The 17044-nt window shown below is 43.2% G+C and overlaps 1 protein-coding gene across 1 annotated transcript in view; it reads left to right on the top strand.

Moving 5' to 3' along the window:
- TYR (tyrosinase) overlaps nt 1–17044 on the top strand; it is an 84261-nt gene that overhangs the window by 36959 nt on the left and 30258 nt on the right. The window contains exon 3 of the mRNA XM_073317890.1: nt 9481–9628. Within this exon, the coding sequence (XP_073173991.1) occupies nt 9481–9628 (148 nt within the window). The remainder of the gene's footprint in view (nt 1–9480; nt 9629–17044) is intronic.

The following is a 17044-nucleotide window of genomic DNA, read 5'->3' on the forward strand; positions in this document are numbered from 1 at the left end:
ATCCAAATTAGATCCTGGCGGTCTATAGCACACCCCAAGCACTATCCCAGGGGAGGCTCTAATAGTTTTCTTCCCCAATTTAACTTTTGCCCAGACAGACTCAGTCATATCCATTTCATCGCTTCTTATTTCTTTACATTCTATCTCATCATTGATATACAGTGCTACTCCACCACCTTTACCTTTATTTCGGTCTTTCCTAAACAGCACAGACCCTTCAATACCCGTAGTCCAGTCATGACTACTATTCCACCAGGTCTCTGTTATACCTATAATATCTGGTTTCACTTCCTGCACCAGTAGCTCTAGTTCCTCCATTTTGTTACCGAGGCTCCTCACATTGATGTACAAACATCTTAATTTTTGCTGTTTGGCCTCACTCACATTCTGTACCCTATTAGGCACGGTCATTCTACAGCCAGTATAACCTATTAGACTTGTATCTACACTGCCCTTCCTCCTACCCACGGCTGTATCCACTCTTACTTCATTTTCTTTCCTCTCAATGCTAAATTCTGGTGTGGAGATTACCTGGACATCTCCCAACCATCTCCCCCAAATTCCTAGTTTAAAGCTCTCTTAATCAGTTGTGCCAGCCTCCATCCTAGAAGTCTATTTCCTTCCCTACTCAGATGAAATCCATCCCAAGAGAACTGTCCTCTATCCATGAATGCCTCCCAGTGGCCATACATCCCAAAGCCCTCCTTACAGCACCACTGCCTAAGCCATCTATTGATAGTCATAATCTTGTCACACCTTTGTTGCCCTTCTCTAGGAACATGCAGAATCCCACTAAAGATCACCTGAGCCTCAATTTCCTTAAGCATCTTTCCCAGCCTAAAATAGTCTCCCTTAATACTTTCCAGAGAGAATCTAGCCGTATCATTTGTTCCCACATGAAGGATAATTAGGGGATTCTTTCCTGCTCCCTTTGGAATCCTTTTCAACCTCAGGTCTACATCCCGTATCTTAGCACCTGGAAGACAGCACACCCTCCTATTCTCTGGATCAGCTCTGGTTACAGGCCTATCTATTCTTCTCAGTAAAGAGTCCCCAGTCACATAGACCTGCCTTTTCCTAGTGACAGTGCTATTCTCCAGTCTATCCCCTGTTCCCTCTGGCTGCAAGTTCTTTCCATTCCTATTCTCCCTTGTAATCCTCTTTAACCCATCCTGTATCCTCCTGGGGCTCATATTTGGTGTAATCTCCATTAACTCTTCCCCTTTTCCTATAGGACTAGCCGCTCTTCTCTTCTTCCTTGCCCTGTCACCTTCAGTGACTACCTGCTGAGCCCCTTCTTCATTTTCCAACTCTGCAAACCTGTTCTTAAGCTCTATTTCTCCTTCACTAGCCCGTCTTTTCCTTTTCCTGGTTCTTTTAGTCACATGCTTCCACTGACCACTTTCCTCACCCAGTCTCCCCTCAGAATTCCCCAGTCCTGCTTCCATCTGCAAGTCTGAGCTTTTCCCTTCAGATACCTCATGCCTTTGCTCCATAATCTGCTCAAACCCCTTCCTAAACTCTACCAGACTTTCCACCTGCATCTCCAAACCTCGGATCTTTTCCTCCATCAGCTCTATCAGACGGCACTTCATACAGACAAAACTCTTACCAGGTGCCCCCTCCAGGATCATGTACATACCATAGCTTCCACATCCAGTCATCTTCATTGTGTCTTCTGCTACATGGGTCACTCCCACTGCTGCCTCTGTATCTGTCATTGCCTTCCCACCTAAATCCTGTTAATCTGGGAAACACAAACCACACCAAAACACCACCACCCACAGCAAGAAACAAGCACTACAAGACAAACTCCCCTTTCAAACTCCCACTCAAACTCCTCTGTTTGCTAGCTCCTGTGCCGCTTTAGCTGCCTGTGCCGCTGCCTGACTAGCTGCTACCTTTTAGGACCCCTAGTCAAAGAAGCCCCGCCCCCTAATCAGGGCTCAGCTTCTCTCCCAGCACAAAGCCCCTACAAGCCTCTACACATACAAATACTACCAATACAAAACCAAACACAAATATCGTCTCCTCCAACAGAACTCCCACTCAAACTCCAGGAAGAAAAGGAGTACTTGTGGCACCTTAGAGACTAACCAATTTATCTGAGCATGAGCTTTCGTGAGCTACAGCTCACTTCATGCATCCAATGAAGTGAGCTGTAGCTCACGAAAGCTCATGCTCAAATAAATTGGTTAGTCTCTAAGGTGCCACAAGTACTCCTTTACTTTTTGCGAACACAGACTAACACAGCTGTTACTCTGAAATCAAACTTGAGGAGCGCTCCAGCTGCACAGTCCAGGCCCTCTAAGTGCCTTGCCAGTGTGGATGGGTCATGAGTTAGTGAGCCTGGGGCTGCTTTAATGCACTCTGACGAGCAAGTGTAGCCATGCCCTAAGTTGTATTTCCCGAGTTTGTTTATGAGAAAGTCATGCGAGACAGTATCAAAAGCCTTACTGAAGTCAGGGTATACCACATCTACTGCTTCCCCCCATCCACAAGGGTTGCTATCCTATCAAAGAAAGTTATCAGGTTCATTTGACATGATTTGTTCTTGACAAATCCATGCTGACTGTTACTTATCACCTTATTATCTTCTAGGTGTTTGCAAATTGATTGCTTAATTATTTGCTCCATTATCTTTCTGGGTACAGAAGTTTAGCTGACTGGTCTATAATTCCCCAGGTTGTTCTTATTTCCCTTTTTATAGATGGGCATTATATTTGCCCTTTTCCAGTCTTCTGGAATGTCTCCCATTTTCCATGACTTTTCAAAGATAATTGCTAATGGCTCAGATATCTCCTCAGTCAGCTCCTTGAGTATTCTAGGATGCATTTAATCAGGCCCTGGTGATTTGAAGATATCTAATTTGTCTAAGAAATTTTGACTTGTTCTTTTCCTATTTTAGACTCTGATCCTACCTCATTTTCATTGGCATTCACTATTTTACATGTCCAATTGCCACCAACCTTCTTGGTGAAAACCGAAACAAAGTCATTAAGCACCTCTGCCATTTCCACATTTTCTGTTATTGTCTTTCCCCGCTCATTGAGTAATGGGTCGACTCCGTCCTTGGTCTTCCTCTTGCTTCTAATGTATTTGTAGAATGTTTTCTTGTTTTCTTTTATGTCCCTACCTAGTTTGATCTCGTTTTTTGCCTTGGCTTTTCTAATTTTGTCCCAACATACTTGTGTTATTTGTTTATATCCATCCTTTGTAATTTGACCTAGTTTGACCACTGCATTACAAGATACCTGCTGTTACCCTCATAGCTTTACATGAGCTCTTGAGCCCAGATAGTTAGGACCTGGTTCTGATCTTATTTACACAGGTTTTGTACCAAAATAACTCCACATAGGGTCAGATTCTGATTTCAGTTAGTGTAAATCCAGAATAACTCCATTTACTTCAATAGAGTTACTCCAGTTTTACATGAGTGCAACTGGAATTCAGGATCAAACCGATTGACTTCAGTAGAATGACTCCTAAGTTACACCAGTGTGAGATAAGTATTAGATTAATCATATGCTAAAATAAAGTTTATAGTGTGATTTTGTGATTAAACTGGGAACTCTCGGAATTAGGGTTCTAGTCCCACCTCTGTTGATGGGTGACCTAGAGTAAGTCCCAGTGCCTCAGTTTACCCTTTTGCAAAATGGGGGTAATGACAGTGACCTCCTTTGTAAAACACGTTGAGATCTACTGATGAAAAGTTCTGTGTGAGAGCTAGATGATATTATTGTTACATGTAGCTACCAAAAACATCAGCTGCACTGTTGAATTTAGCCCTGAAATATCTCCTATAAAAAGATTGCTAAGGGCTAGCGCTTTAGCTGATGTAAACAGGTATAGTGCCAACATCTTCCATAATCAGCTGAAGATCCGATCCTCAGAATCATGTTATTTAACTTAAGCCTGATCTAAACTTAAAACTTAGGTCTACATAACTATGGCACTCAGAGGTGTGAAAAATCCACCCCCATGAGTGCTGTAGTTATGCCAGCCTAGCCCCCATTGTAGACACAGCTAGACTAAGAGAAGAATGCTTCTGTTGACCTAGCTACTGGTTGCTTGGCTCCTATAGCTGATGGAAAACTCTTGCTGTTGCGGCAATCTGCATCTACTCAATGGGGTTACAATGGCATAGCTACAGTATTGAAGCTATGCTACTTTAGTGCCCATAGCAGAGACACGGCCTTATTTTACCCTTCTCATGTATATAAAATAGACACATCAGTCTGCGTGTGTGCTTCTCTGCAACATGGAATTCTTCTTACAGCCACATTCATCCCCAGATGTATTGGAGTCAATGCGACCCAGGCATGCACCTTAGAGAGTGAAATGTCACCTTCAAAGTGATTGGTGTCCTTAGCACTTGACTTGGAAATAGTGCAAAGTGACTTTTACTTAAGTGCATTTATAAAATCCAACAACCCTGAAAATAGTTAAATATCTTTATGTGGTTAAGTGATAGAGTGTGAGAAATGTTAAATAATACACCAAAAGAATGCAGGAGGTGGTATGATGTATGGGACATTTGCCGCATCACTGCAGTAATTAATGTTGATAATACTATCGAGGCCCCGAATACTCTCTGAAATCTACCATATACACTTAATGCTGTCAATTCAGCAGCAAATGAGGAGTAATGAAGGAAGACACTACTTGACTTGCACTATGTTTATACAGCTGTGGCCCTGACTGATTGTATATGGAGTTCCATGATCTCTGCTGGTAGACTGTTAGTATAATGAAATAGCATCTATTAAAAGACAGACACTTGAATGTTTTATGAAGACTGCATGTATATAATTATAATGGAAAGTATTGGGCAACTATAGGTGACGCTATCAGCTCAATCTATAATAAAGTTTGGGCCACAGGTCCAACTGGTGTACATTGGCATAGCTCCATTGAGGTCAGTTCAATTCCATTGAACCACTGGTTTCTTGATTTACAGTGCTACGAGCAAGAACAGAACCAGGTACGTGGTCTTTAAGAATTTTATTCTGCTACAATTTAAATCACTGGCAAAGCTCCTATTGAGCTCAATAACTTAAGATCCAGCCATAACTACTGGTTCTAGCACATCACGTTCCAATGGGGCTTCCCTCCAAGAACTTCTGAGGTTTATCATAGTGGTGGATTACAGATTCACTCCCTCTCTTCCTCGTGGAAGTACAATTTTCCCTAAAATGCTACAAAATTATTTTAGTATTGTAGATTCCTCTGAATTGGCTCAGCTTGGTTCATCACCCATTGCCTTGAGTAAATGGCTGCTCTGAGACCCTTTCAAACAAGTCTAAAAAGAATTCAAGTGAAATCATAATAAAGGCCGTACTGTGTAAAAACACACAGGTAAAAGTGATACTCACTGCATTTAATTATTATTTCTTCTATCTGTAATATTTATATGAAATCTTCCACATTAAGAGCCCACAGCTTAGAATTAAACATGACCTAAGACGTTAGTTCTAATACTGTCCCGGTTAATCAGTGGGTGGTATGAATGATAATGTCCACATTAGGCAAAACTGGCTCTCGGGGAGATTTCCCTATGAAGAGGCTGCCCTGATTCAGTGCATCTTAGAATACAGAAGTATTCTTTATAGCCCTTTTCATATGATAACTCAAGTGCTAACACCATTTTTAGGGCTGAAACTTGTCAAAGCATCTAGTTTCCTGGCCAGAGTACTCTAGAAGCAATATAAATAGTACTCTACCCATCTCCCTTCAGCCCTCCCCCCCCATAATGAGCTGTAGTATGATACAAGTGAAGGGCCTGAAGTCTTATCCATTTTAAGAAGCCTGACAAGTAGATTTTTTCCAGCTGATTTTCATAGAACCATTTCATAGAAGTGAGAGCTGAAAGAAACTTACCATGTTATTGAGTACCTAGATTTATAGTTTTTAAAACTAAAAGGAACTATTAGGATCATCTAGTGTGGCCTCCTGAAAAAAAATGCCATAAAATTTCACCAGTAATTCCAGAAAACCCAATAACTTCTGGCTGAACTAGAATATACCTCTTTGTCCTTGCCAGATTGCCCCACACAACACGTTTTCTAGTGTTTTGTCCAATCCAGTTTTAAATTTTCTAAGTGATGTGGCTCCCATCACTTCCCTTCAGAGACTATTGTACAGCTTAATATTTACGATCAGGAAGCTTTTCCTGATCTAAATTTCCCCTATATTAATTTCATCTGATTACTAATTAATTCCCCATATACCACCTTAGGTAATTCCACTCCTCCCCTGCTGTGTCCAGACCTTTCAGATATGTGCCCCTTTTTCATCTTATTCCAGCTATACTTATGTAGAACTTAATTTTTTCCTCAGAAGCCAATTCCTCCAGTCTCTTGATCATCATTCTTCTTCTCTGATTTCCCTTGGATTTGTTAACATCATTGTGAGACTTCAACAACTGGAAATGAGCTCAAAATTTTAGACTTATGGAGAGGGACTATTACTACTATTAGAAGCACTGCACTTGCACCTAGAAGCCTCAGATGAGATTAAGGCCCCATTATACCAAGCACCGCACATTCACATAGTAAAAAACAGTCCTTGACCCCAAAAAGATCTTACAATCTAAACAGACAGACAAAGACATATGAGGTGAAGTGGCCATACTAAAAGATCAATCCCAAAGCTGGGAGTAGAACCCAGGTCTCCAAAATCCCCATTTAGGGCCCTGTACACTAGATTAGTGTGTTTCTCAACCTTTTTGATTCCAGGATCCAGCTTGCTGCCTTCCTAACCTGTGTCAGAGAGTTCTCAGGGACCGACAGCAGTCCATGGACCAGTCGTTGAGAAACACCGCACTAGACCACTCTGCTTCCCCCATTACTTTACTGCTTTGTGATATAATAAAATACTCTCCCAGGTTACTCACGATATTATAATTTATGCTGTTCTCAAAGCATGCAAGGATCTTTCCAGACAAAGAGACAAGGTTTCTGCCTTACTACATTTACTGCCTTACTACATTTACAACCTTAATCAACAATGTAAAATGTATGGACAGGAGAGGAGATGTGACAAAGTGATGGAGCACTGAACTTTAGCGCTGAAGGCATCTTGTTAGTTCCACTATTTTTGTTAAGTTTTCATTTTAAAAAGATTTTCTGTCTTTTCTGATATACTTCAGTGTCAGGGAGGCCTAGCATGTGTGTGTGTTCTGGTAGAGTGTTTTAAGGAGTGATTCAGAAGAGAGAGTAGAAGCATAGTAAGCTAGGTTAAAGAAATACCACATTTAACACCAACTTCAGTAATACCCCACTACAGCATCAGTGGATAGGTAGGGTTGCAAGGCATCCAGTTTTTGACCGGAATGCCTGGTCGAAAATGGACCCTGGCAGCTCCAGTCAGCACTGCTGACTGGGCTGTTAAAAGTCTGGTTGGCGGCACAGTGGGGCTAAAGTAGCCTCCCTGCCTGCCCTGGCTCTGCACAGCTCCCCAGAAGTGGCCGGTGTGTCTGGCCTCTAGGCACAGGGGCAATCAGGGAAGTTCCGCATGCTGCCCCCACCCACAGCGCCAGTTCCGCAGCTCCCATTGACCAGAAACCGTGGCCAATGGGAGCTGCGGGGGAGGCACATGAGGACATGGGCAGCACACACTGCACAGAGCTGCCTGGCCTAGGGGCCAGACATGGCATCTGCTTCTGGGAGCAGCATGAAGCCATGGCAGGCAGGGAGCCTGCCTTAGCCCTGCTGCACCACCTGAGGTAATCACCACCTGTATCCCGAACCTCTTGCCCCAGGTAGGAACCTGCCCTGCACCCTAACTCCCTCCCAGACCCTGTATCTCCATCCACTTCCCAATCCCCTGCCCCAGCCCTTAGCCCCCTCCTGCAAGGCAAACCTCTCATCCCTGGCTCCACCGCAGAGCCCACACACACCCTCAGCCGGAGCCTGCACCCCCTCCCGCTCCCTGAACCCTTCATTTTTGGTCCCACCCTAAAGCCTGCACTCCCAGCTGGACCCTTCACCCCCTCCTGCACCCTAACACCCTGCCCCAGCCCAGTGAAAGTGAGTGAGGGTGGGGGAGAGCTAGGGACCGGGGGGGGGGGGGGCTGAACTGGGTGGGGTGCAGAGAAGGAGTGGGGCAGTGGGCAGGGAAAGGGTATTTGGGTTTGTGCAATTAGAAAGTCCCCCAACCCTATGGGTAGGACAGGACCCAGGAGGGCCTATAGAGATTATCCTAACCCTGACACCATAGGGTATGTCTACACGGCAGTTAAAAAGCTGTGACTGGCGTCTGCCAGCTCACTTGGGCTCGCAGGGCTTGAGCTAAGGGGCTCTTTAAATGCCTGAGCTTGGGCTGGAGGCTGGGCTCTAGGACCCAGCAAGGTGGGAAGGTCCCAGAGCTGCAGCCTGAGCCCAAGCCAGCCACAATCAAACAGCTTGAGCCCCACAAGCCCAAGTCAGCTGGTATGGGCCAGTCATGGGATTTTAATTGCAGCGTAGATATAACCATGGAGACTCCGAGAAAGAGACAATACAGTGCCGTATTGACACTCTGAGGGATCTCCTGCTGGCTAGGGAACACCTGTGCTAGCAGGAAGCTAGGTGAGAGCTCAGAGTTTAAGGCCAGAAGGGACCACTGGGGCTACCAGGGCCAGAACCAGTATGGGGACACATGGCCCCTAGAGTAGGGGCCAGGTGTCACATATTCTCCAGTGTCTGTTGGGTTTGGGGATGGGCCCTGTAGCCTTTAAAAGTCCAGTCCTCAGGGCAACCCTCAAAGAGACTTCTTTCCCCAGAGCCCTGTCCTGTAGGTTTGATTATGGAAGGGGATGACCTAGCTGACTATTTGTTCCAACCTTTTACTACTCCTACTTTTTGCAGTGCAGTGATTCGTAAAGGCCCCAGTCAGGGAAAAGTGCTCAGCACTGTACACACATAATAAAAACTATGACCCCTGCTCCAAAGAGCTTGCAGTCTAAGTATATCACAAAACACAACAGGTTGTTTTGGCTTACGGACTAGTAATTGCCAGGGTCAATCTCCTTTCATTTACTTTTCTCAGACTTGTACAGCTTCACCAATTATCTGTGATTTGTCAGAGACACAGTAAGTCAGTAAAATAATTCCCTTAGTAGGTTTGGGCCCAAACACATTTCCTATTCATATGAATAAAGTTCACATGCATAAATATTTTCAAGATTGGGGTTTTAGAATGCTTTAACAGCCAGAAATATTGGACAAAGAATTAAAAATATAAATCAATTAAGTAGTTCGTGTAGTGGCATGTTGCTTTAGTTTTATAGCAGTAGTTTTAATTTAGTTTCTTCTAATGTCATCTCTGATGTGCCTTCCAAGTATACTAGTGCTCTTTCTTTAAACATTTATCTTAGTATTATACTAAAGAGCTGAACATAAATGAAATCTAATTAGTAGGTACTTTGAGCTTCTATTTTATTGAAATAATAATTATGCACATCTTCATATCAGTGTATGATTTCCTCTTCACATATAGGCTTTGCCAATCCACAGACTGGAATAGCGAACATGTCTCAAAGCAGTTTACATAATGCACTTCACATCTATATGAATGGCTCCATGTCCCAGGTACAAGGATCTGCTAATGATCCCATCTTTATCCTTCACCATGCCTTCGTTGACAGGTGAGTTTGACTCTTCCTCGTAAAACTGATCTGTTTTGTGTATTTAAAATGCGCTTTTTTAACGTTAGTATCAAAATTTGGATAATTTAGATGCTATTAAACTTACAATATTTTCAAACATACTGTACATAACTGAGCTCTTCATTCATTTAATCTAATTGACAGCAATTGTGTTGTAATTTTCATACTTGCTTGAATGTTCACTGTATTAAAAGAGTGTTGAAAGACAAATGTATTAATAATAATTCAGTGATTTTGTGGTGATAGAAACTTATTCTGTGTCAAGAAGGCTGAGTCAAAAATGTGATTTACTTTAATATTGCTATGATCAGATGGAGCCCTTCCTCTCAATTACAAATATTACTTTTGTTTGAATCGATCATTCATAAGAAAAAAAATCATATCAATTGTTCATAAATAAAAATGTCAAAGTCCAACTTTTCAGTGAGACACACAACTGTGAACGCCTTCAGCTGGAACAGAAAGGAGCTGTAGTTATGCAGGCAAAAAGAAAATCAAACCGAAGGAAGTCATGTTCGTTAGAAACAGGAAAAGAACCTCAGTTCTGAAAACAATGGACAAAATTGCTAAGAGAAGGATTATTTTCCTTCTTTGACAGGGTTACTGGCCTAGTGGATGAGGGCAGCTGTCGACATAATGTATCTTGATTTTAGTAAGGCTTTTGACAAAGTACCACTTGACGCTCTCATAAGCAAACTAGGGAAATATGGTCTAGATGAAATCAATGTAAGGTGGGTGCACAACTGGTTGAAAGACTGTTCTCAAAGAGTAGTTATCAATGGTTTGCTGTCACACTGGGGGAATGTATCTAGTGGGGTTGTGCAGCAGTCAGTCCTCAGTCTGGTACTATTCAATATTTTCATTAGTGACTTGGATGATGGAGTGAAGAATATGCTCATAAAATTTGCCGGGGAAGACACAAAGCTGAGGGGAGGGGTGGTAAGCACTTTGGAGGACAGGATTAGAATTCAAAATGTCCTTGATAGATTGAAGAATTGGTCTGAAATCAACTGGATGAAATTCAATAAAAACAAATGCAAAGTGCTACACTTAGGAAAGAAAAATCAAATGCACAAACACAATATAACTGGCTAGATGGAACTACTGCAGAAAAAGATCTGAGGGTTACAACGGATCAGAGACTATATAAGAGCCAACATGTGATGTGTTGAGTCTTAGGCCCAGGCCTGCGAGTTCCCAGGCAGCCATCACATGCTGGCTGCCACCTGAAGTCTGCTGAAACCCCAAGGGCCAAGGAGCTAGTACGACTACAACCTCAGCCAAGGCACCACGCACAAAAGTGCTGATTGGAGGATTGCCCAGCTCCACCGATTGGTCCGACCATGCTAATTAAGCCAGAACGAGGCACAGGAAGTTGACTGAGCAACTAAGTGATTTCCCGCAGCAGCAGCAGACCCTGCTCATGTCTGCATTCTGCACCCAATCCTGCTCCGCTCCTGCTTTCTCTCCTAGTTCCCACCATGGTCCTGCTCCGTGCCTGATCCTTGCCTCCCTTCCAGTTCCAGACCTTATGCCTTGCTTCCTGGCTCTAACCCTCAGCTCTGACTTCTGACTTGATCCTTAGCTCTGGTAGTCAGCAGTCGACTCTGTTACTGTGTCTCAACTCAGTTCCCTGACCTGGATGCCTGCTCTGCCCACTGCACCCGACTCCTGCTCTCACCAGTAGGCCAGACCGCCTGTGTCCTAGTCCCTAATATGCAGTTCCAAAAAAGGCTAATATCATTCTGGGTTGCACTAAACAGGAGCATTGTATTTAAGATGCAGGAGGTAATTGTTCTGCTCTACTCAGCACTCAGATGGAGTACTGTGTACAGTTTTGGGCACCACACTTTAAGAAGGATGTTGACAAATTGGAGAGAGTCCAGAGGACAGCAACAAACATGATAACAGGTTTAGAAATCATGGCCTATGAGGAAAGGTTAAAAAACTGCACAAGTTTAGTCTTGAGGAAAAAAAACTGAGCAGGGACCTAATAGTTCTCAAATATGTTAAAGGACTGTGGACAGTGCTCAGTGGTTCTCCATGTCCACTGAAGTAGGACAAGAAGTAATCTGCTTACTTCACAGGAGGAAGATTTAGGTTAGATATTAGGAAAAACTTTCTAACTAGTTAAGGTCTGCAATAGGCTTTCAAGGGAGGACACTGTTATGGAAGGGTTTTAAGAACAGGTTAGACAAACACTAGTCAGGGATGGTCTTACTTGAAACTGCCTCAGTGCAAGGTAAAGTACTTGATGTCCTCTCAAGGTCCCCTCCTGCCCTACACTTCTAGGATTTCTGTGACTTTCCAAGATGTGAAGCTGAAATTAAAAATGTAAAATATTTTGTTTGCCAAAATATATATGTGGCTACAAATATTTATATTATAGTATTGCTATTCATTTGCAAAGACCAGAAAGTAAGCAAGAAAGAAACGTGGCCAGTTAATCAAAATACAACTGCAAAATCGTAAATATTAGATGAGCAACGCTTTTAAAATAGGTTGAAATTTACCAGGTTCTTATCAGATATGTGGATACCCACATGGTTCTGAATAGCAGCAATGGAAAATGGCAAGGTTCTGGTCAGATCTCCTTCTGCTGTACTTGTAGAAGCTCAGAGCAGCAGCAGAGACACTGGAATAGTCTGTCTGCAGACTTGGGAAGGCAGCAAAGGGCTTCTCTGTTGGTGTAAATTAAAATAGCTTCATGGACATCATTGGAACCAGGCTAGATTTACACCAGCTGAAGATCTGGCCCTAGAAATATAATTTTCTTCTTGTAAAAGGAAAGCTCAGATTTTGCAAAAATTGATGTCACTCCCTCAGAGAAAAATTCCTGTTCATGAGAGTGAGTGGATTTTTCAAGCTCTACCCTCTTCCACACATCACTCTGCTCAGTAAATCAATCAGCTAGTTTGGTTGGAAGAGGTGAAACTATAAAGCTGGGAATCATCTGTGTACTAAAGACACTTGTGACAAAGTCAGGCCAGAGGGCTGCAAGAGGGTGTGGGAAGGCAGATATGTTGGCCTTTAACATTCTAGGGCTCTCTTCCCTATAAGCTGAGAAGGGGTTACCTCAGGTCATTTAGGAACACTTGGATCCAGTTAAGAGCTGCCTGAGACCTTTTAAAACCAGGAGGGAGATAGAGACACAGTCTGCTACCAGGCTTGTGGCAGAAGGAAAGTAAAGCTTCTCCAGGAGGGGAGGCTATGCTCCTCCCCATAGGAGAAGCAGACAAGCCTGAATGCTTGCTAGGGGAAGGACTGATACCCGGGGGCAGACTACAGAGCGACACCCAGACCCAGCGAGGAGGCAGGGGAAGGTATCACCCTTTGTTTTTGTGTTTATGGGACTATTCCCCTTTTGTTTGGTGGAGGATCACCCCATAGGCCTACCCTGAGGCCTACCCAGGAAATACGGCCAAAGGAGCACAGAAGGGGTGAGGACGAACGCTGCCCAGAGTGGGCTAGAGCTGATTTACCCCAGGCCCACCATTTCCAGAGGGGGAAGTGCTTGGTCCGGTGAGATGAAGGAGATGCCTTGCCACACACTGCAACCCATGTTTCCTCACTGACCATCTTAACTGCCCCAGGACCCGTTGAACAGGATGGTTGACATGAGACCACAACCCTCCGAGCAGAAGACCAGTGCCCAGTCTTTCAATAATTTATTATATGCCTAGAGCCACAGAGTCCTCCCAGGTAGAATTCACTCCACGCAGCGGGACCAGCACAAGATCTATGCCTCACTTCAGTTCCACCGGGACCAAGGCTTACATGTTGCATAGGCCTCCATGCTGAATTTCACCCCTAGTTATTGGGAGCCTCTGGAAGCACTTTCAAAAACTGTAATCATTATCAATTTTCTAAGATAAACTTTGCAAAGAAAACATCATTGGATCCTATTGGTAATGACGAAGTAAATCACCGAACAAAACTGTGAAGACAATGCAAAAACTATCACACAACCTCAGACTAGCTGTGGCAGAATAAATGCAGCTAATGGTAATAATGCTGCCTTTTGCATAAGTGACAAAAAAAAATACATTAGCATGATTAGGGTTACTTAGCAGCCTTATCCATGACAGATTAATCATGCTTTTAGTTGTAATTAATAAGTAGGTGACTGATAGGTAAGTACAGTACATTTAATAAACTGTTTCTCTCCTACATAGTCTAAGGGCTGTGGAGGATTCCTTTTCTGAGAGGCAGGCAGGCATACAAAGAATAGTGTAGAAAGAGAGAACAATAACCACTGCAGCTGTGGGAAAAGTTCTGTATCAGCCTCAACTTTTGTGCTTGAATCAGAACGCATTAGAACGCTGATTGTAATTACCGTGTTGGGTCTGTGGGTTTCTATTTCTAACCCTCTCTGCCTAAGGACTTCAGTAGGAGTACCCTACCCACTGGCGTACTGAGTAAACATCAGGAGACCTGTGAGGTGATGGCCTATAGGAGAGAGATTTAAAACAAGAAGCCTATAGAGCAAGCAGGTATATACAGACAGTGATACCAACCCCTACTGTTGACCTTCAGACCCTCGTAGAGACAGAGAACTGTGCTATACTTTAACTTTTTTTTCCAGAGAGGAGGGATGGTCCAGTGCGTTGGGTGATAACCTTGGTGATAGTCTCCGGAGACTCAGGTCTAATTCCCCTCTCCACCAGATTTCCTGTGTGAACTTGGACAAAGTCACTCAGGTGCCTAACTTTCATTGATATCAATAGAAGTTACGTGTCTGCCAGATCTGGCTCAATCCTGTAATTCCACAAATCTGTGGTGTAACCCTGCAAATGGCGCCAGCTAGGGTCATGACATGCAGCCCTTCATGTGTTGATAAAGTTTGACAGCATTATATGCTGGGGTGGTTTGGTCCATCCTGGTGACCTAGTCAAAGAGCAATGCCACTTTTCAAAATAATGAGCAGTTGAGGGAGGCCAGATCTCTGTGAGATTGTGACATTTCAATCAAAGACAAACCACTTTATTTTCAGGATTTGGTGCTGGCAGCGCACTGGAATACCTCTAGACACTCCAAGTCCACTTGTAAAAGGATCTAGGGTTCTGACCCATATAACAATACATATTTGATAGATCCTGAACTTTGTCTCAGTGCAAAGATGTTTTTGCATCCATAATTGAGACATGGACTTCACAAAGGAGGTGGTGAGACCCATTCATCAAAGAACGTCCGGTTTGCTGAAACCATTTGAACTCTGCTTGTAGCCTAGGTAGATTAATTCACAAACTCTATTCATGGCCCTTGACTACACCTGCACCGGGGATTCTGGTGGCCCAGCTCTGATATTCTGGACCTCAGTCTTCTGCCATGAGATGTTCAACCCACAGTGTGGGTGGGATCTTGGGAGGTGAGGCTGAAATTCTCTGACAAGCACAATGGATGGTCTTCCATACTGAGTGATAGTGGGTCTCCTATTCACACTCTCCCCTACCTGCAAGTGTGCAGGATATAAAAAGGGGAAGGGCAGCAGATTTAGGTGGCAAATAGATGTGTCTGAGGTGAGCCTTATGCAAATGAGACACTTAGCAATACAGTCTCTTCTTCAGTCACACCTATACAGGTAGACTGGAGTAACTTGGTGCCCACACAGCAGCTCTGTCATCAATGCAGGATCGGGTCCCTCACCTATTATTTGCTTGTTAGTTGGTAACCAAGGACCGAACACACAATCTAATTTTTAAAAGCAGGTGATCTGCATGAACTTTCTATAAGGTGGTTGTACAACTGGTTGAATAACTGTACTTAGACAGTAGTTATCAATGGTTCACAGTCAAGTTGGAAGGGCATATTGAGTGGGGTCTCAGAGCAATCTGTCCTGGGCCTAGTTCTAGTCAATATCTTCATAAATGATTTGGATAATGGCATAGAGAGTACACTTATAAAGTCTGAAGAGGATACCAAGCTAGCAGAGGTTGCAAGTGCTTTGGAGGACAGGAATAGAATTCATAATGATCTTGACAAACAGGAGAAATGGTCTCAAATATTAGGATGAAATTCAATAAGGACAAGTGCAAAGTACTCCACTTAAAAAGGAATAATCAATTGCACAAATACAAAATGGGAAATTACAATGTAGGAAAGAGTTCTGCAGAAAAGGATCTGAGGGTAGATCACAAACTACACTTAGTTGATCCCTAGGCATGTTTACATAATAAACATGATTCATAACAATTAATTGTTATTATGTGGATGATTCAAACAAAGCATCCAGTATTAGAAATAGAGTTTCAGAATTGGTCTCAGGCCTCGGGATTTTGTTGCTGACCCCTGACTAGTGGAATAAGTCATAAGCACAAAGCAAGCCTGAACATAACTCATCAGGGCTTTCATCCTTTCTTGAAATGGCTGGACTCAAAGGATGGACACCATATGGAGAAGCTGTCACATGATATTACTAGATAGTGAGAAGGCAGCACTGGAACTTGTTTACAACTAGGGCTGATTGAAATGCTGGATTTTGCTTCTCTTTTGTTTTTCCCTTGACGGAAAATAGTTTTTTTTTGACAAAACAGACATTTTCATCAACAAATTTCCATTTTTGTCAAAACCTTTCAGGTTTTTGTTAAAAAACTGAAGATTCCAAATCCCCAGACTTTCAATTTATTGGTAGCTAACCCCCACAGATTTCTGGGTTTTGGTTTTCAACAGCCTCCTTCCCCCTCCCCAAAAAATTTAATGACACCCAAAAAAATTACGACTCCTAAAAAGGGGATTATTTGAAATTTTTCATCATAAAAATATCATTGCTTGACCAGCCCTATCCATAACACTCTTGAATTTGTTGTCAGCCTATTTACAGCACTGTTGGATTGGATACACCTATGCAACCAAGCCACCATTAGTAGCACCCTAGTCTCACAAATTATAATAGAATTTAGTACAGTCAAATCAAACTGAGGTTCTAGCAATTGGATACATTTTTGGATTTCACTAAGCTTAATGATGGCCTCAGAGCCTAACTGGAACATTACTGACTTTGAAGTTTCACATCACAAAAAACACGTGGGCATCCATAGTTTGACATTGCTGTTGGCTGTACGATGATCTTTCTGCTAGCTGCCATCTAGGGCTAGATTCTTTCTTTAGGAGGCAACATTACACAGTGATGTGCATGCACACGTGTATGTGTGAGCATTCTACCGCTCAAGGATGTAAAATTAAGCATACGACCACCCAAAGGGTGCTAGAGAGGGAGAGGAGGCCAATGATATTCTTCCAAACAGGTACAGTTCATAGAAACATAAGGTTGGAAGGGACCTCAGGAGATCTAGTCCCACGCCCCTGCTCAAAGCATGACCAATCCCCAGTTTTTGCCCCAGACCCCAAATGGCCCCCTCAAGGATTGAACTCACAACCCTGGGTTTAGCAGGCCAA

Source organism: Lepidochelys kempii, chromosome 1, assembly GCF_965140265.1.
Source record: "Lepidochelys kempii isolate rLepKem1 chromosome 1, rLepKem1.hap2, whole genome shotgun sequence".
NCBI lineage: Eukaryota > Metazoa > Chordata > Testudines > Cheloniidae > Lepidochelys > Lepidochelys kempii.